Source organism: Lotus japonicus, chromosome 4, assembly GCF_012489685.1.
Source record: "Lotus japonicus ecotype B-129 chromosome 4, LjGifu_v1.2".
Classification (NCBI taxonomy): Eukaryota; Viridiplantae; Streptophyta; class Magnoliopsida; order Fabales; family Fabaceae; genus Lotus; species Lotus japonicus.
In genome coordinates this window covers 72191076-72212377 of record NC_080044.1, presented here as the reverse complement: position 1 = coordinate 72212377, position 21302 = coordinate 72191076, and the positions used below count along the sequence as shown (strand labels likewise).

At 33.9% G+C, this 21302-nt stretch overlaps 2 protein-coding genes and 1 long non-coding RNA gene across 3 annotated transcripts; all 3 read left to right on the top strand.

The window, feature by feature from the left end:
* The first annotated feature begins 5075 nt into the window (after positions 1–5075).
* Positions 5076–6231, top strand: LOC130713556 (protein SRC2-like). Its single transcript, XM_057563327.1, has one exon. It carries the CDS (start codon positions 5152–5154, stop codon positions 5941–5943), a length of 792 nt encoding a protein of 263 aa, XP_057419310.1. The 5' UTR covers positions 5076–5151; the 3' UTR covers positions 5944–6231.
* A 5830-nt stretch (positions 6232–12061) lies between these two features.
* Positions 12062–12735, top strand: LOC130712128 (flowering-promoting factor 1-like protein 3). Its single transcript, XM_057561967.1, has one exon. It carries the CDS (start codon positions 12137–12139, stop codon positions 12479–12481), a length of 345 nt encoding a protein of 114 aa, XP_057417950.1. The 5' UTR covers positions 12062–12136; the 3' UTR covers positions 12482–12735.
* Positions 12736–13904: 1169 nt separating this feature from the next.
* Positions 13905–17296, top strand: LOC130714872 (uncharacterized). The gene is made up of 8 exons (XR_009011468.1): positions 13905–14185; positions 14415–14561; positions 14914–15044; positions 15156–15283; positions 15379–15507; positions 16431–16482; positions 16583–16632; positions 17033–17296. It is a non-coding gene; the product is annotated as an uncharacterized LOC130714872 (long non-coding RNA).
* Positions 17297–21302: the final 4006 nt, after the last annotated feature.

Below are 21302 nucleotides of genomic sequence, written 5' to 3'. Positions count from 1 at the left end.
TTTGTTATGCGCTGGAAGCAATCCTCAATTGGCGTCGAAATATCATGCCAATAAGCAGACCACCACGCCTTGAACGCCTGGGTGACGTAAAAGGATGGAGCAAAACTGAAAGGACTAAGACCAAGTGGCTCCTCCTCATTGTAGTAGCCGATGGTAGTGTCGAAAACACTACGTTTGGTGATGGTACCAGGGTAGAGGATAAGGGATTTGTCGAACAAGGTATTGGGCAAATCTTGACTCAGCCCAAACTGTCGAGACACGAGCTGAGGATTGTAACCGCAAAGAGTAAAATCATTACTGGCAAAGTTGATGGTTAACACCCTGGGAGACAATATAATTTGCCAAAGCTCGACTTGGTGTTGAGAAAGGTTCTCCGAACCGGGAAGATTAGGGTATGAATTCCTTAGCCACCGAGGGTCGTAAGAGGGTTTGTGATACGGTGCAAAGCTCGAGCGGAAACGTTTCAGCTCGAAAAACATGGTGAAATACTTCTTAAAGTCAAACTCGAACGTGGAGGCATCATAAGGAGGGGTGAGAGCTTCAAGCCTGAAAGCGTCGATCCTTGTGTTGGACACCACAAGAGGAGGGTTCTTGGCTGGAAGAGATGGTTCAAAAACCGCATTCATCCAAAGCTGAAGAAGCCAGAAAGGACCAGCTGCATTCAAAGACGCCACCTTAGGATCTCGAATGTCGGCGATTGCTTCATTGATCATTTGGTAGAGATTACCGAGCACGAGCCTAGCCATGGCGATAATTCGACCCTCGTGTAACAGATTGGCTAAAGGAAGGAGTTTAGCCGGAATCCTCAAAGATTTGGTACAGAACACATGAGCAGAAAGCCAATACAGTAGAAACGCGACATGCTCAGCATCAGAGACTTCACCATTCTCGACATAGTGATCTTTAATAAACTTACTGAAAGCAATGTTATCTGTCGGAATGGCGATAGGATTAGTGGGAGCAGCAGAAGAATGATAATCGTCACCCACCACCCAAAGGCCAGTGATGGCAGCAACATCGAGAAGAGTGGGAGAAAGCATCCCAAAGGGGACATGAAAGCTATTGGTGGACCGCTCCCAAAAGAAAAGAGAACTCAGAAGCATGGCAGGGTTGTAAGTAATCGGCGACCTCGACAACTGAATGAGGTCGAAAATGCCAGTCACTTTCCAATGCCCAGACTTACTGGCCTCCACCCTGTTGAGCCATCTCAGATAGGCTCCTTCACCAGCAGATGGGTTAGGAGGCGCAGACCTGAAAGCCCTTTTGGGATCTTTCAGAAAAGGGAAGCGGTAAGAAGGTTGAAATGCAAGAATGAGCTCATCCCCACGAATGCTGGGGTGAAAATGCTCGTAGCCCTCAGGGAGACTGTTAGGCCTGCCCTTCTTCGCCTTCTTCAAAGGGCCCAAAATGGCACGTAAATTGCCATTCACAGAAATAGGAATAAATACCTGGGATTTCCAGATAGCCCGTTTCTCCACGTCATACGGCAGATCTAGAATGGGAGTGCGTTTGGCTTCATTCATCTCGCATGCAGCAGCCAAAGGGAGGACATTGTCAGAACCAGAGCCATAAGCCATAGAAATGTTCAGAGAATACACCGGGAAAACAGAAACCAAACGATTGAAGGTGATCACAAGCAAAATCAGGCAAAAGGTTGAGTGTTTGAAAGCTTAAAGGTGAGAACTTGAATGTTTGAAAGAACGGTAAAGCTCGCAGAGGGCCAACAATGGCGTATTTATAGGCAAGTGAATAGTCGGACGTGAAGCCGCATTACAGGATGATGCATAAAAATTTTTGAAATCCAACGGTTATTTTATTATATAACCGCAAACCCTAATGAAAAGGCTAGAAAAGGGCCATGATTACTCTAAAGTAGAGACGGCACACGACAGACGAAGTCAGACGTCAAGGCTTCTGATTGGAGCAAAAGTCAAACGATGGGATCTCTGATGGGACTTGAAATCAGAAAGGGAAAAGTCACAAACAGCCGTCAAGTTCCGTCGAAATACACGGGCAAAAATGCTTGATCTCTCCAAGGACTGGTAGTCGAGAATCAACATTTTTGGGGGGCATCTGTTGGCCCAATATTTTGGCCCAAGAAAGAAAAAAACGCATTCAGCCCAAAATACTCAGAGTAGTCGAATTCTGACTAAAAGGAAGGAAAAGGGAAATGCACTAAGTTAATGGGGCAGCAAAACTCGACAACAACAATTACTGCTAAACACAGGCACATGTAACATGTGCCACATTGACCAAGTCAAATTCTCCCCACGATGGTCGAAAACGTGGCCAGGAAACGGTTGGAGCAGTTGAAGCACACGATCTCCACCACCATGCGCAGAACTTCCGGAGCAAGCATCAGATCGTGGGAGAAACCAGACCCACTAACTCATCCACTGAGGAGAAAACCGTCAAGGACACGCAGAGCATGAAATTCTATAAATAGGAGAATCCGATTCAGAAACAAGGTTCCCAACTCAAACTCTGAAAAATTCACCAGAAAGCTCTAATGTCCGCATCAATGAGACTCAAGGAGCAAAACGTGATGATGGAGGAGTATGTTGCAGAACCGACACTTTAGTTTCCCTGCATTTCAGCTTGTTGATTTCCAGTTCTTTTGTGTAGTTCGTTTGTCGAAATCTGCAGTTCATGTAGTTTTCATGTTATTTTAGTTTATTTGACTGTTTTGTAATTGACTCGTGTTCAATGAAATCTAGTTTCACCTGAGTTGCTCGTTGTTGTCGAAAACACATTCATTCACACACAACACTTTGGCAAAGCGTTTTCTCAAAAGGACCCTGAAATCTAAACTTCCTTTAGTCGAACTAAGAGGATATTTGTTTACCAAAAATCCGTGTAAACAGGTTCATGTCAAAAGGCAGTATAATGCTGTAGCAGATGTCGTTTAGTTCTTTGAGTCGGGTGTAGCTTGAAGAGTATCCTAATGATTTAATTCTACTTTTAATTTCTCATATACCTTCCTTACTTCCGGATTAATATATGAGATGATTGACCGTCATAATAATATGATTACACCTCCCTCCCAACAAATTTTTATACACGACACTCATAAGTGAAATTCTCAAACCATCATTTAAATGATTAAAAACTCAGTTATTTACTGATTGCGTTGGACTTATTGATGCACACTACGTATTCAATTCCTAAAATATGCGTATTTCAATTTTGGAGTGATTGTACAAGAGATACCTAAATAATATTATGATAGTGAAAATAAATGTTAGAATAAAATTAACTAAAAAATATATAAAAAACAAATTCTAATAATGACATGATATTTTATTAATTATAAAATGACTAAAATAACAATGAATCAGAAATAATATTTTTCAAGTGGGTTGTTTAGTTTTTTTATAAGCAAAATGTTAGTTGTTAGTAAATTAGTATATTCTTCGGGTTCGAACCTAGACTCTTTACATTTCATCTCACTCAACTCTTATGTCCCTGTTAATACCAAAATTAAATACCTTAAACCAATAACAACACTTTGTTATTTGAATATATTTCTATTTGCATGCCTTGTATTTCGACTGGATACGTGCTTCAGATATACCAAAGTGGCTTTGGTTTAAAATTAATGGTTGAAGTTTGTTATCTCAAATTGGAAGACCAAGTCAAATTGGTAATTGATCAAATTGGTAGCATAGAGTGGGCGGTTACTAAATGATAATGCTTGGAGTGGAATCTGATGCTTTTCAAATTGTCAAACGGTTATCAAGGTGAATTGGCAGCAGCATAGCAACATGGCGGAGCACTACAGATTAGGGAGAGTTGTTGCTGGAAGTTATTATTTTGTAATCATGCCAAATAAATGGCTATAGATTGTGTAGTTATTTTCCAGTTCATTTGTAACCGTAGGATTAAAATGGCAGTTCCATTTTTAGCTTTATAAATACTAGTTTGTAACTAGGATAAGGGTTGGATTCCTAAATGACTGCAAAGCTCTAAAAAAGCCTTCAAGCCCACGGTTATGGCAAACGGCTTCAACGAGTGTGTAGTAGACGGATTCCTTCCACCATTTACCATTCCAGTAATGAATTTGCTTTGTTCTTATTTGTTTTCTCTTTGATTACCTTTTGATTCCTTGCAATCTTTTTTATCTTCTTTTAAATTTCTACTTGTTTCTACATCTATTGCAATACTCACCGGAGTGTTGTTTCTTTCAAGTTGTCACCGGACAACTTCATCACTTTTTTCACTCTTGAAAACACACATAAATTGCCTGTAAGCCGTCGGACTTGGAGAGCCCATGAAATAGGATCTGATCCTTGAAATAATTAATTTACATGTGATTTTACGAAAAATCAGTGTAAACAGTCCCCTAACTCTTACCACTTGAGTCAACTCTTCGAGACGTGGATTGTCTAAACCACTTATAAGAATTACTTAACCTCACCCTAATTAACCAATAGAATTATTTATAAATAAATATAAAACTTTTAATTCACTTATTTTAAATGTAACTGATCCACATAAAACGATGAACTATTCAACCCTAATGTTTCCAAAGATCATTTAGACAACCCATTTTCGGGTGTATACAAAAAAAAATAACACCAAATTATTAGTAATCAATAACACTCGAGGCAAAGTTGGATAAACTCATTTTGCTCTTTAGACGCATGAATTGATTGATATTTTACCTAAGGATTGGTAAACAAGACAACAAATTAGCAAAAATTATGAAGCAATCAAATCCTTATATTTACAAAATAGTTAAAGTCCATTTAAAAAAAGTTTGATTTAACATAAGTAAGTTTGGGTGAATGTAAATTGAAAACTATTACGATTTATCAATAAATTTGAATTTAGATTTCAAAAACAAAGTAAAAAATATATATCATCAATGTAACAACTAATAGCTACAAATTGAATCCAAGAAATTCAAAAACAATTTAACAAATCCCATAAATTCAAAATTTTCACAAAATCTAGATCAATTAAAATACTAACAACGCGCCAACAAAATCACTTGATAACTAAACTAGAAAGATTCATTCCTTCTAATTCGATAAGACTAATTCAATTCTCCTTTCATTTTGTTCTATAAATTCAACATCGTTGACGTAAAACTCACACTATTTCCTCACAACACAAAACAACTTTGAATTCGACAACAACAACAACAGCATGGAGTCCAGAACCTTAGAACTCAACATTGCATCAGCGAAGGATCTTAAAGATGTCAACCTCATCGGCAAGATGGATGTCTACGCCGTCGTTTCACTCTCCGGCGACACCCACTGCCACTACAAGATCAAAACCCAAGTCCACCGAGACGCCGGCACCAACCCCACCTGGAACTTCCCCATCACCTTCACAATCAACGAAACCCATGCCCGCCAGAATCGGTTGATCCTCGAAATCAAGCTCCTCTGCCAGCGCACCCTCGCCGCCGACAAGGAAATCGGTGACCTCATTGTTCCCGTCAGGGAGCTGATCGACCAGCCCGGCGACGGGAAGTCCTTCCAGCATGTTAGTTACCAGGTCAGACGACCGTCAGGGAAACCCAAAGGAGCGTTTAATTTCTCCTACAAATTTGGCGGGAAATTCGCTACTCCGGCGAATCATGTGCCGGAGCCGGTCATGGCTTATCCTCCTCCGGTGGCGGGGTCGTCCGGTTCTGCGCCGTACCCTGGTGGTTATCCTCCATCAGCGCCGCTATATAGCGGCGGATACACTTACCAGCCGTCGGCGCCGGTGTATGATGGGTACCCGGGTCAAGGTGGGTACGAGTACGGTCAGCCGCCGCCGGTTCAGAAACCGGCGATTGGGAACAAGTTTGGAATGAGAATGGGATTGGGAGCCGGATTGCTTGGTGGAGCTATCGGTGGGATGCTGATTGGGGGGATGATGTCTGATGCTGGCGGTTGTGGTGCCGGCTACGACGGTGGTTTCGGTGATGCTGGTGGCGGTTTTTGATTTTTAAGTTTCATTTTTCTGTTTTGTTTTTAGGTTTCTATGATAGATAGGATAGTTTGTTCTTCTGTTTTGTGTAAAACGTGGAATTTACTTTTCTGTTTATGATAATTTTGTGGAGTATGATTAGGAGCTTATTGTTATTATTATTGATTTTGTTCTGTAAATTAGAGTGTTTCACAAATTTAATCTCTATGGCACTTTCTCCATGGGGATTTTATTGATATGTATAGAGCTGTTCAAAAAACCACTATCAATCAAAACCCAATCTGTCAAGCTAAGGAAACCAAATCTAACAACAACTCGTAGCTATTAATTGGTGGTAGTAGGGTTCGGTGATTTGATATTTTTCACTTAATAAAACAGATAATTTAGTCCGAACCAAAATTGACCAATTGACATTTCTTCCCTTAAAACTCTCTCAACAGCTCACAACTTCACATTACCTCCACTATTAACTTTGTTGCTTGACTTGCCTCCTCCCATAAACCTTTCTCTCTTTAACAATCATAAATCTAAATGAGACCTCAAAGGTTAATGAGCTTTTATCAGTGAGTTTTTATATAAAAGCTTCATTATTCATATGGGTGAGATCTATCCAAGTATAATTTCATTCTATGTAACCTTCGTGCACCGTCAAGGCGCAACCAACTTCGTAGCTCTCTAAATATGTGTTTGTCCATATGTATTTCACACATATAGAAAATCAAAGATCCCCAAGATTTTTTTTAGATGCTCCAAAATTAATCTTATTGAGACTCGAATATCATAATAACTCATTAAATAGATATGTCTTTGTTAACCATTATTTCATGTATTATACAAGTACGATGAACATATATGACAATCAAAATCAATATCCAGCCATCAACCAATGTCCAATGCAATAGAGATGGTTTTCCAAAGGTAAAAATCAAATCAAAAGTGTCATTTAAAACTATTATTGTGATTGAATATCTCTAAAAGCAATTTTCAACCCGAACATACCATTTAGTAGCCATTATTATTCATATATAATTCTAATTGAAATAAAGAAGGAAATGTCAAACAAAAATTTATTCTAAAGTATGATTGAGTAAAAAAAGGAAATGCCTTAAATATCATCATTATCCAACATCATTTTCGTCTTATCCAAATAATAATATAACGACGCTCTTGATCATGTTTGTAAGGAGCAAGCTATGGCCATGCCAACTATAGTTTGAATTGAAGAGGGACAATAACTAGCTTTATTTATATACATAAGCTTATTCAAACAATTTATAAAAATACGTTCAACACACACTATGAGTATGTCATAAGCTCTACAAAACAGTTGTATAATTGTTTATATTTTATAATTAATTCAAATTAACTCTTCCAAACAATGATGAAACTAGAAGTCGGACTATGATCCAATTAGGGTCCCTCTTTTTGGGATAAAGACCAGGCTTTCATTCTGTCATAAAAATAAGCTTTTTTCTTAAGAAAGTCATAAAACTCAATAATCCTCATAGAGCCCAATAAGCCCGAAGTCAATTATTTGATGGGCCATAATATATGCAATTGTCCTTCTTTAACAAAAACATTGTCCACTCCATTTTCTTTGAAAGTCTCGAAAAAATATAGTGTTCGCTTCGGATAGGCCCGTTTAATGTACCAATCTATTCATATTTATGTCGGTTAGGTTGACTTTTTTTTTTTAACCGGTTAGGTTGACGTTAATTTCTTAAAAAAAGTGACACTAATTATTTATATATATATATATATATTTATTTATTCCACATTCTTGTCTACTTTGATTTTTTATTTGTTTTCATCAAGCTATACATTTAAAAAAAATCAAGGTATTGTCATCTACGAGTAATGCATTAAACACTATAAAACTTATCAACAAGTTTTTTTATTTTTTTCATTCACAAGAGTTGATATTTGAATTTACCACTTGTTTCTTATACTTCAACCAAAAATCATTTTTTGTTCTTTTTTCTCTTGAAAATGAAATATGACAAGAAATTAAAGTTCTTTTCAAATGGCCATAAGGGAGAATTGATCCAACATTCCCTGTGTTGTATCATACTTTATTCTCAAAATCAATGTAATTCTTCATTCCCATTATTTATAGAGATTAATTTCTATGCACCGACGGTGTAAAAAGTTTTACACCATCATTCAATCACAACCTTCCATTTTCTATTTTTAGATATTCTTAAATTCAAAATTAATTGTAAGCTAACAAAATGGAGGGATGTGATTGAATGATGGTGTAAAACTTATTTACACCGTCGGTGCATAGAAATTAATCTCTTCTTTATAATCAAAGTTAGGCATAAACCTAACAATAAATAAGCAAATAAACCATTCTCCGTGGCTTTAGTCACAAAATTCCTCATCCTTATTTCAAAAAAAAAAAAAAAATTCCTCATCCTTCCTTTTCTTTCCGATTGTTGCAAAATTCCCGTTGGTTTCTGAAATACATGCATTCTTTTTATGCAACAAAAACCAATCAGATTTTCTTTCGTTTTCTTAACTATATCCTAGCTAATAGATGGAGAATAAATTCAAATTGGTTGATGTTAATGATTTAGCACTTTATCCTTTAAATATAAGTGGTTAAATGTTCGATTCTTAATTCTTATAAATAAAATGGAAAAAACTCATGAATCAATCATCTAGTCTTAATGTTTGATTGTGAGATGATGAGTTAACCTCACAGCTACCGGACATGGACTATGAGATACTTTAGTTATTTAAAAAATGGAGAATAAATTCATATACCAAGGCGGGCCATCACCCATTAACGTTTAAGATTCCCAAACTTGGATTAAGATATAGATGACCATTTGGAAAAAAAGTTATTCAAAGTTGGAGCATTATTTTCCTTTTAAGGCTATGTGCAAAACATAATCATAAGAAAATGGCGTTTAGACATTAGCCTATGTGTTTTTTTGGTACGTTAGCATATATGCTGCTAGTGCTTATTTTTATTTTTGGGTTAAATCTGATTTTTTTTTCTCAGCAAAATATGGGTGAATTAGATTTGATCCTTCCACGAAAGTTTCATAATTTTTAGTTATTGATGTTAATAAAATACATTTTGTGACGATTTTTGTGCATTAGTGATTGTTTTTAACCATCATAAATTGGATTAGGGACGGTTAAATCTGCCACAAAATGCAACACATGGACTAAAAACACCTATTTCATTAATGTTGTAGATTAAATACTATGAATTTTTTTGGAGGGACCAAATACAATCTACCCCTATTCTACGGAGACTAAAACCCTTTATTATTATATAAATAGTATCCAATTCAGTAATTGTTAAAAATAAATGCTACAAAATTATAATTTTGCATAAACATAATATATCAATAACTTATTTATTATAAACAAATATGAGACATGTTTTTAATCTAAAAATGAAAAATAAGCACCTTACATTTCTCTTGAAAATCTCTCTTCCCAAATAACCCCCTTAACTTATTAATGATCTATTGAATGCTTTTATTGAGTTTTATGAATTAATTAATCATACTTGTTTAGACTTGGGTTGAAGGCCTTATTGTATAAGCTGATTTTGCCGGAGTACAAGACTATCGACTTGATAAATTGAGATTGCTCATACGATTGACCTAAAGTATGAGGCTTGCTCGCATGAGTGATATTTCCATAAAAGGTGCTAGATTCAAAGCACGTCACAAGGTCTGAACAGTATTTAACTTGACTCTTTATTAATTTATGCGGGTAAATCTTTTAATTCACTCATCTTAAGTATTTAATTGGTAAGTCCAAGATGAAGTTAAATTACCTGCAGTTGACACAACCTCATTTCATTTATTATTTATGACAAAAGAAATGATCTTTAGCTTTTCTCAAGATGGCATTATATGATTATTAAGGGAATGGTCAGGCATAAAAATCACATTGCGGATTTAGGTTGAATATGGTCAATAATTAACAACGAATATGTATGATCTCATAACTCCCTAGTGGTGACTAGATGGATCATAGTCTTTCTTTAAAAGAATGTTAGGCTAACTTGGAAAGATATACGTGTGTTTGGATTTACGTTTAAATTATCTAAAACACACTCACTTCAATGACACAAGAAATAAAACTTAACCAAAATACATTCATACTGCCTTGGAAGGTGCATCAAGAGAAACAAAAACACATACACTTACACATCTCTGAAGTACTTTTAACGAGCAAGCAAGTATAACTTTGTTCAGTGCATCTGTTTTGGCTTTTATATTGGAACATTAATCAAGTAGATTTCGTATGGTGGAGGAAGCTAATTACTTTCCATCTATAGTGGAGGAGCCATGCCCCTTATGATTCTTCATAATGTGATTCGAGATTAAAGAAGTAACTTGTTTTGAACATTGGTCGTTTTGAGACTGATTAGAAGATGCTCTCCGAATAACTTTGTATTATGCAACCAAAAATTGGAAGAAATAAAAAGGCAAAATTCTGAAAGATATAATGGATAAAGCTGAGGTACCTTATCAAGATTAATCATCAATTTGAAACTTTTTGTTTTGGATACATTGGGAATCAAAATTGTCTGAGGTGGACAATTTTTTTTAAACAACTTCTCTTTATCAGGATTAATCATATCCTATTCAGAATTGAATTACTCCTATAAGTTTTTCATCATAATTGATTAATTCTGACCTCAGTTTATACATGGGTTTCACTAGTACGTACGTATATATTGATATATTTTTCGAGTGTGCTTCTAGTAGAACACCATTCTCTGCAAAACAAAACAATGATTCTCTAAGTGTGGGGTTTCAAATACTAATTTCAATATGTAGTTTGGGTTACGCCAATAGAAAAGTGATGAATCATGATTCCGCAAATGATTTATTCATGGTTTAAATATGTTTTGATTCCATGTAAAATTCATGTGAAATAAATCTGGTTCAATTCCTCTAAAAATAAGGTATAACTTTTAATTACAAGCATTAATGAAATAAGTGAAATTAATTATTGTCGTACTTTTTGTGGCAGTTTTTGTTTATTAGCGACAATTTTTAACCGCTACAAATTTTTTATTCTTAATTTTAGTGATGGTTAAACTAAAATGGACTGATGACTAATTTCATTTTGAAGTTTAAAGTTATATTTTTTTCAAAAGAACCAAATTCAGTTCACTTATATGTTAAAGATACATATTTAAGTTTTAACCCTTTATTCATTATATATATGACTAGCTTAATTAGGTCCCAACCCTGGCAACAATCTAGCACTCCCTATTGCAAATTAAAATCCTAATTTTAACTTATGATTTTAATACATTCATACATACAACTTGTAATGGTTTCAAACCGCAAGTTTTCTTTTCTTTTCCTTTTTCACTTCACATATGGTAAAAAACAACCATAATTTGATGGCATTTCTTGAATGTTGCAGAAAGTGATGTCCATTGGGTGCTACCCTAATAGGTAGACTGCTACTTTTTTTATAGGCAATTAGAAATATATTAAATAGAAGTACAAGGGGTACTTCAACATAATACAAGAGATGATAAGAAGAAGAGAGAAGAAAAGAAAACTAATGAACAAGAGCGAAAGTAAAAATCCTACCAATACCGAAGCTACCTCACCTAATACACCCTTGAAAATAAACTTAACAAAACAGGCCTCGTTAAAACTTATACTTACAATTCCGACCCCATCATACACACATATTTAAGGTGTTTTTTGACCACCACAAAGTGAATAATTAATGGAATAAAAATTAATTGTAAAAGTGAGTATTTGATGTGGTTGATACTATAGCAATTAATAATGGTCAATGGTCAGCCATGATCTACATATCTTCTTTGCTGTTAGTATGAGTGTCTATTAAAGAATAAAAATAACTCAGCACAAATTCTACTCACACCAATAGAGTTATATATGAATAAAATAGAGATAAATGAGATATATTATAAGTGATGTGATGTGTATGATATGAAAAAACGAGTGATGAGAAGATAAATTGTGAAAATAAGATGGTAGAGAAAATATGGTGTGAACACATCAAAATCCAATTTATAAATAAAATAATTCAATTGTGAAACTAATTAATTACATTCCATACTCCTCCCCATACCTTCATCATTTCATTTATATAAAGGAGCAAGGTCACATACCCCCTCCAAAACACACACAAACAAACAAACTCACTTCTAGCTACTTCTTGTTCTTCTTGTGAATAAGAATTAATGTCAGGGGTTTGGGTTTTCAAGAACGGGGTGGTGAGGCTGGTAGAGAACCCTGGAGGTGAAGTGGTAGAAGGAAGCAGGCAAGGTTCAAGTGTAAGGCGCAATAATAAGGTGCTGATTCACACACCAACCGATGAAGCCATCACTTCCTATGCCGTTCTCGAGCGCAAGCTTTACTCACTCGGGTGGGAGCGCTACTACGACGACCCTGACCTCCTTCAGTTCCACAAACGCTCCACCGTGCACCTCATCTCCCTCCCCAAAGATTTCAACAAGTTCAAGCCCATGCACATGTATGACATAGTTGTCAAGAACAAGAACGTTTTCCAAGTTAGGGACATGTAGTTGTAGTAGTTGTAGTAGTAACATATCATATTTTACCTGCATGTTTTGATTTGATTTTACATGAGAAGTTATATATGGGAGTGGAATTTACTGTGTGTTGATGAGTTTATGTTCTGATTAGTGTCGTTTATATGTAGGTAGGGTCTGATTTATCATTGGGAAGGATTGATGGGTGTCATTTATGATTTGTGCTTCTGTAAAATTTTACCTGTTTCTGCAATCAAAACACTAAAAAAAATTAATTATTTTATCAAGGCACTTTGACATTTTGTATGCTTAAAATGAAGAGGGTGTGGTTTCTAATGTGATCTCACCCAGGATAAAGTACACTAATAGGCTAGCTAAGTAAGGAAGAAACCTAAGTCGCTATTAAATTGACCCTCACTGATCATTGGTGAACATGCATGTCTTATTCAATCCTCCTAATCCCTTTTAATATGAAAATTGGGCTCTTTTTATTTCGGCCCAAACTACTTTTTTTTACACATTTTCGCGGAAGATGGTCGGAATACTTTTGCGAAGTCATTGGTTAATACTTCTTTTTAATTTTTTGATGGAGTGGTGTGTTCAATGGCCATACGCCCTTTAAAATCCATCTTGTTATTGCCTCCCCCATTCGAGAATCAAGAATCCTTCCGACCATCGTGCTTTGATCCAAAATTCGAATCATGCTCGACCTTCTGATGAATTGGCTCGGTTAAGCATTCTTTTGTGTTTACATACTTAGTACCTAGGCAATCACTACTCAGAATTCCTCCATTTTCTACGGATTAAATTAAAGTGCATGTTCTTATAACTTCACAAACTGGGTGCAACTTCGACTTTGAGATATATCTTTGGTTTTGAGCTGATATGAGCGCCGAAGTACCATTTGGAGGTACACTGCCCACCGTAGATTTGAATTGTCTCGTTGCACTCTCTGCCTCATTTGTCATTGTGCACTACCACATCAGATAGAGGTACATTTATCTCAATTTTTGAAAGAATAATGATGAAGACGTACGCATCAATTTGTTATGTGAGGCATTAGCCTTAATCCAAACCCTACTTTTATGTTTAGTGACAACGGCCAAACACCTCTTTATCCCTATAAAACTCGAAGAACTAATAATTTTAAGAGTGTAATTTATTCATAATTTTTAAAATATGGCTCAACATAAAATCTATCTATCTATAAACTATATAAAGGGAGAGTTTTTGGAGCCTTAAGGTCAATTTTGTAATTCAATCATTCAATACACTACAATCTAATTATTAGTATGGACATTTTAGTAAAAGTATACATTATTTCGTAAAGAATCAATGACAGCCGTACAACCCCTTTCTTTCTTACGTTTCTTTTTGGTTTTTTCGTTCCCAAACAGCCTTCCGTTATGTTTTCGCTTCGCTTCCTTTGTAATTGCCCGTTTCTCATTAGGCAAATAGGGGGCGGGGGCCGCACACACACTAGAACCAGATAAAGGGGAAAATAATCGATGAAGGAAAAAGCGAGTGAGGTTCACCTTCTCTCTCTGGCTGGGGATGGAATCGCCATTCGCAATTGAGGGTTAGGGATCGAGGTGCACAAGAGGGAGAGGAGGGATCAGAAAGGGTATCAACATCTCACCTGCGGATCATTTTAGGTGAGCCTGTGAGGAAGAAGCGATTGATGATTTTGGGAAGAAAGAGACAGTTGTTGCAGCGTCGTTTTTGTCTTCCGCTCAGGTTAGGTTACAAATCAGTTGTTGTTCTTTTCCTTCACTATCATTGCATGTTCTGTTCTCTGCATTCAGTTTTGACACACAATTTCCATTTCTAAATTGTGATCAAGGATCATAATTCTCATCGTTCTCTTCTGTTCCCCGTAAGTACTCACTGCTAATTGAACTTTACTTTTTGATATGTATTATAGATTGGTTGTTGGTTGCAGTTGAGGTTTTTTTGTACATTTCAGGTTCGAATTGCGAGAGTGGACAAGAGGATAACGAGATTGTTAAAGACAAAGGGGGCAAGAAATCCTGAATTATCTTAAGTTCTTTATTTGGATTTCCCCCTTCTATTTGTTCTGAATCCTTCAAGTTTCAACCTTTCAACATATTGGGTATCATTTGCTTCCATCGTTTCAATTGTTTGGGCCTTAGAAGGAAATACCTCATTAGAACATTGGTTGTTGGCTTTATCATCTGTTTTTGGATGCAGAGTTGATTTTTTTGTGGTCATTTGATTTTGTTTATGTGGAGTTTATGTTGTAGTTTTCCTCCTCATTTAGGGATATTAATGATTTATACAGGGTGCTATTATTGGTATTATTGACTGAATATCTGTTACTAATTCTGTTTAAGATCTTCCTTGCTTCAATCTTTCAATATGACTTCTGAGTCTGATTTATGAAATGTGTGAGAAGCTAAGCAGTAGTTCTTCTTTTTCATTTTGACCAAATTCTATCTCCTTAGATGCAGCTCTTCATAATTTATGGGTACCCTGCACAAGAGCTAAGCAAAACACATCTCTAAAAGTGAGATCAATTTCTTCCTGCTTTCATTGGCATTATTGCAGCTTTGGTTGACATTGCTTCTTGAAAATGGTATTTACTTCTTCCTCACCCCGTTCATAGGATTTTCTTGCTATATGTGAAGAAGTTGAACTGAATTTGTGTTTTTTGTGCTTCGCTCACTTTCTCCATTCGGATTGACAGTTCACCGTGGCGCCTCAATTTGAAGAGGCAACCCCTCAGCGTATTTGCTTCGGCGCTCATTTCGTCCATTCAAAGGCGGTCATTGTCACCTTCGTTGTTGGCCCACTTCATTGGTTGTGTTTGGGAATGTTGGTTTCGTGATGGTTATAGTGAGGGGTCATTCATTCACTTTTTCCTTTGAACCCCTTTTCATCTAATCATTTCATCCTTTCTTCCTTTACAGGATGATTATAACCATTCAAGAATCTATGATCATGCCAAATAAAAATGGACATAAATTTGTATGTTATGGCTGCACATTACACGCCCTTATCTTTTTCTTTGGCCACAATCAAGTCTGAATCAGTTGTTGGTGAGATACATATTCCTTAACTTTTATTTGATAGGATATTGTGGTATATATGCACTTCATGGTTTCTGACTTTCTGATCTATTTTTTTACTTTCTCTTCCCCTATATGGTATATCTCATATTTGCTTGCTTTGACTTTAGAAGTTTTTTACTTTAAACATATAGAGCTTTAAATTTGAATGAGCATGAACAAATAAGGATAGTACTGGGTTGGGGTAACTTTTTACGTCATTATGGAAATGCATCTATAACAAGTAATAGTATCTTAACTTTTTTATAACAAATAGAACCATTACTGTATGGCTGCAGAGATATCATTTCTGTTAGAGCTAATCTATTGAATAAAGAGATTCTGATGATATGCATGTCATAGGCAAAATCATAACCTCCATTTGCTTCATTCTTTTTTTTTGTCAAGCATTTGCTTCTTTCTTTAACTGAACAAACTGATGCTAATAGCTGCACATTACATGCCCTTCTCTACAATGTGAATCGACACACAACAAATCTGCATCGCAGGAGCTATTTGAATTTAAGAAACTACTCATGATTTATGACACTCTTTAGCCACTAATAAATGGATAATATGATTTCATAATCCATGCGTCTTACACTACTTTATTTTTCTCTCATTGAGTGTGATTGGAAGATGAAAAAAAGAGGTGTGAATAAAAGTGTAGTCGGAATGACAATACGAGCGTAGAGGTAAGTGTGTCATGGTTGAAAAAAATAGTATGTGATCAAAATTTATCCAAGTGCGCACATGTTCCTCATTCAAAGCACCCTTACTCTCACTTAAACATCAGTTAGAACCCTCTGTTCTATGCCTTATTTCTGCAATTTAAGTTTGCTTTTCTTTCTTGGCTGTAATTTAAGTTTGTTTTTCTGACTTGACCACTTATTCTTCTCAATATTTTGTTCCAGGCTCCATTCTTAGCAGTTGGGCCTTTCTTCACTTTTGTCGTATTCTGTTCCGGTGAGAACTTTTTAATTTCACTTTCTTTCTTCATTTTTGCCTGGCTTCTTTGTTCTGCATTCAGTCTTCACCGTCATTTCTTCGCTGCATTTGTTCTCAGGTGGAGATGTTTATCACGATCATCATCTTAGTCATAAATCTTCATTGAATGTAAGTCTTATACATTCTTGGTTCATATTTGATTATTCGTTAATATATGGATTAGCAAAATGATAGCTTTTGATATATTCCATTTATCTATTTTGTTGCCATTTCATGTGACTCAAAAGTGTGATATTTATAGTTTTGGAATGCTATTGTTTACCATGATACTAATCTTCTAGAAAGTTAAGTATAGTTTCAAAGGTGGGGTTGGGAAAAAAATTGATTCTGGACAATTTGAAGAGTTGGGAATAGTTTGTAGGAATGCAAAAAAATATGAGATAGTAGAGAGAATGAGTAAGGTAGCTATTTTGGGTGTTCTGTACAGGTCAGTGTTAACTATTTTTCTTCTCTATTTGTGGCTATTCAATACACAAGCTGATTTAGTTTTGAATGCATATATTGACAGGAGTGGGAAAGGCCTAAGTCAGGTGGTACAACTCCTATTGAAGAGGACAATGAGGGGGAAGAGAAGCAAGAGGAAGAAGGATGATTTTGAGAAGCAGGACAACGATAGTGTCGTAAATGAATTTTCTTTGTTTCTTCAACTTTCTTGATAAGTTGTTTCCAAGTGTTGCTTGCTATACTTAATTTAAGGGTATGTTATGAACATCGTGTTATTGCATCAGAAAGTTTGAGCTTTCTTAATTTGTATAGCCACCATTACAATGTATCAAAAATAAAGGTGAATGTTTTAACATTAAACTTTATAAGAATCAAAAAAATACTCACCAAAATAAAATGGTTAGTATCAAATGGTATTCCAAAGGTTAATATCACCTAGGATTTTTTTATTTAGTGTTTAGTGAAAATAATTACATAGTAAATCAAAATTAATTTTAATTATTGAACTTCATAAGTAATGGAAAATGAAAATTATTTAATATTTATAAAATATTTTAATTAATATTAATATTAATCTTAAACAATTAAAGGAAGTTTTTTTTGTGTGCCAAAGGTAGGGGTTTAAACATTAAATTTGATATGAATGCAAAATAAATGTTGGACTAATCCTTCCAACTTCACGAAATTTATAGTTAATACTCCCTCCTGTCATTTTTATAAGAAACTCAATGATATGATCACACAAACCAAAGAAACTAATAGTTCTTATAAAATAAATCACTATGCTTAGTTTCTAATGATGTCTTTTCCTTTTTACAAGAACAATCACGTTAATTACCATAAATGTTGACAATACCTATTGGGTGCTTGGAATTTCCCTTCAAATTTTTGCATGGGGAATAGATCTCTTTGCATTGGAATTGATTATTTGACATTATTTAATAAGAATGTTTCTTATAAAAAGGATCACAAAAAAACTCCAAAGTGTTCCTTATAAAAAGGACCGGATGGAGTATTAGTTACATATCAAATACAATAAGTTAATATCAGTAATAAAATTACATTGGACATGATGAATTATTTTAATTTTCTATTATATATATTATTTAATATTAATATTAATCTAAAAAAATTTAATATCAGTTACAAAATTCCATAAGATATCATAAATTATTTCGGTTTTATGTAATAAATTAATATATATTAATACTAATATTTAAAAAAACTAATACTATCATTTATGGAATTCCTTGATAAATTATTTTTGGATTTATATAATATATTAATTAATATTTATATTAATCTTCAGCAATTTAAGGTTGTGATTTTACCATTAAATTTGATAAAAATGTCAACTTACACTTACAAATAATCCTTTGACCTACACTAAATTTCTTATTTTTAGAGTTTAATTAATATTAGTAATAAATCAAATAAAAATAAAATCATATACAAAATATTTTTTTTGGAAACAATAGAATCTTACTGAATAAAAGAGAGCCCCATGAGAACAACTCTCTCATGGAGTAAAAAAATACCCAAAAGATAAGTGAAACACCCCTTGGATGATCGACCAAAAAAAGAGCCTCATTAAAATCTTTTCTAGGAAAAACCCAATGGGAAAAACCCTAGAGAAGGAAAAAAAGTACACAAATCTTTAGCCAACCAATGTTCCAATACCAAAAAACCAAAGGAAAATAACATACAAACAAAAACCCAGTAGACAAAAAAACCAAGAAGCTAACTAGACTCAAGGTTTCCAATCCCCAGTAGCAATGCAAGTTAACTGCCAGACTTGTGTGAGAGCAACAAACATAACTAAATAGTTACTAGCCAATATTTTTAATCTTGAAAAATGTGATATTAATCTTTAGATATTAAAGTTTGGGATTTTTAAATAAAATATGATATGAATTCGACATTAAAATTTCTACTAACCCTTTGCCTCCACTTAGTTTTTTGTTTACTATTTAGTTACTATTTACACATCAAATAAAAGTCAAATATCAGTTACGAAATTCCATAAGACATGATAAATTTTCTTGGGAATTATAATATCAGTTACAGAATTTCACAGGACATGAAAAATTATTATCAAATTTATATATATAAATAAATATTGATATTTTTCAAATTTATAAATTATGTAAATCAATTTTGATACTAATCTTTAGATATTAAAGTTTGGGATTTTAAAATAAAATATGATATGAATTCGACATTAAAATTTCTACTAACCCTTCGCCTCCACTTAGTTTTTTGTTTACTATTTATTTACTTACTATTTACACGTCAAATAAAAATTAAATATCAGTTACGAAATTCTATAAGACATGATAAATTTTCTTGGGAATTATAATATCAGTTACGAAATTTCACAGGACATGAAAAATTATTATCAAATTTATATATATAAATAAATATTAATATTATTCTTTAGCAATTAATTTCGAAATTTAATATTAAATCTGATATGAATCCCATAATAAACCTTTTAGTGACCTTTTCGCTTACACTCAGATATTTTATTGGTGTTTAGTTGATATTATTTAAACACCAATTAAAAAGTTTAATATCAGTTACGGAAATTCATAGGACATGCTTGATAATTTTATTAGGATTATAGAATATAATAAGTAATATTATTATTAATCTTTAAAATGTAAATATCATTTACAAAATTCCATAGGTCATGGTAAATTATTTTAGATTTATAAAATATATAAATATTAAACTAAGGAAAAGATGAGTATTGTGATTATGATTTTATTAAATGGTTGAATCAAATTATACTAATGAGAACTTTATCATGATTTTCTTTGAACAAAATTTGTTAATACATTCAATAATTCTTTTGCTGCCCAAATTTTTTTTGTTACAATAAAAAGAGTTGTAACTTTCTTGCTCCATGTAGTTAACATATGGGAAAATTAATTTAATAAATATGAAACAAATCGAAATATATTTATCCCATTATACTAATTATTTTCTATTTTTTTCTTATATTTCGGGAAAGCCAACGAGTCAATCAAAACGTCAAGTTTCATTCTCAATATAATAATCATTGTATTTGTAAAAATATATTAGTATAATCATTACTTACTCAATGTCTTTTATTAGCTCATATATAATATTTCATATCACTAAAACCAAAATGAAAAGCATTTAAAATTTAAGTTAACTTACATATAAAATTAATTTTTTTTTAATTCTTAACTTTGTTTTTATAAACCTGATAAAGATAACAATAATCTATTAAATTTTAACTCAATAAACATAAATAATACCCCGTGCAAGCACGGGTAACAAAACAATTTTTTTCCTCTATAAGAAACTAAATTAAATAGTGCAACATTAAAGACAAAACCTAAGAATACATAAAATGGTTGTGCTTCTACAAAATAAAAACAAACAAATTCTCGACCGAAAAAATTTATAAATTTGTGTTTTCTTATATTCAAAATTATTTGTCCTTTTAATTCGTAAACTATTTTTTATTGTCTCCGAATGTTAGTTCAAGTGGTAAGAGTTAGAGGACATCAGAGTTGGGGGAATAAAGGGTGAAGGATCTAGCGTTCGAACCCCGAGGATTGACTAATTTACTAACATTTTTGGCAACTAACATTTTCCTATCAATTCTTTTTAATAAACATAACACAAATTAATTTTTTTTGTACAATAAACAAAAATTAAAATCTCTCGTGCATCGCACGGGTAAAAGTACTAGTATATTATATGATAATAGTTTTCTTATGTGGAAACGATAGAAATAAATCATGATTATTGGATATAATTATAAATATTAAGTCATGTTATATTTCTAAGTGGTTATATAATCATGGGTTAAAAACTATAACTGTCCTTGAACTTTGAGCGAGTTTTGAAAATCGTCCCTCGCCGGAAAATTATCTGAAAACCATCCTCAGACTTTTAAAAACAAATTTGACCCGTCCCTCCGACAGCCTCAGGTCCGGCAATCGCTGACTTGGCCGTCCACGTCAATTAATGAGACACGACGTGGAATTTTTTTTTATATAATCGTCCATGTACTTTGAGCGAGTTTTGAAAACCGTCCCTCGCCGAAAAATTATCTGAAAAACCATCCTTGGACGAAGAACACCGAGGCTGCGACGAAGAACAGGGAAGGAAGCTTGTGAGGTTTTTTCTCAATCCTTCTCGTTTAGCCGTTGAAAGTTAGGGTTTTTGTTGTTGAGAGGGTGTTGAATACGAATTGCGAGCAGCATGTGTTGTTGTTGGTTTTGCGAGTTGTGTGTTGTTGGTTTCTATTTTGGAGTTGAATCGGCTTGTTTCTATTTTAGGGTTTCGTTTGTTCG

Coding starts and splice junctions, on each gene's coding strand:
- LOC130713556 (XM_057563327.1), top strand. CDS start 5,152: ATGGAGTCCAGAACCTTAGAACTCAACATTGCATCAGCGAAGGATCTT.
- LOC130712128 (XM_057561967.1), top strand. CDS start 12,137: ATGTCAGGGGTTTGGGTTTTCAAGAACGGGGTGGTGAGGCTGGTAGAG.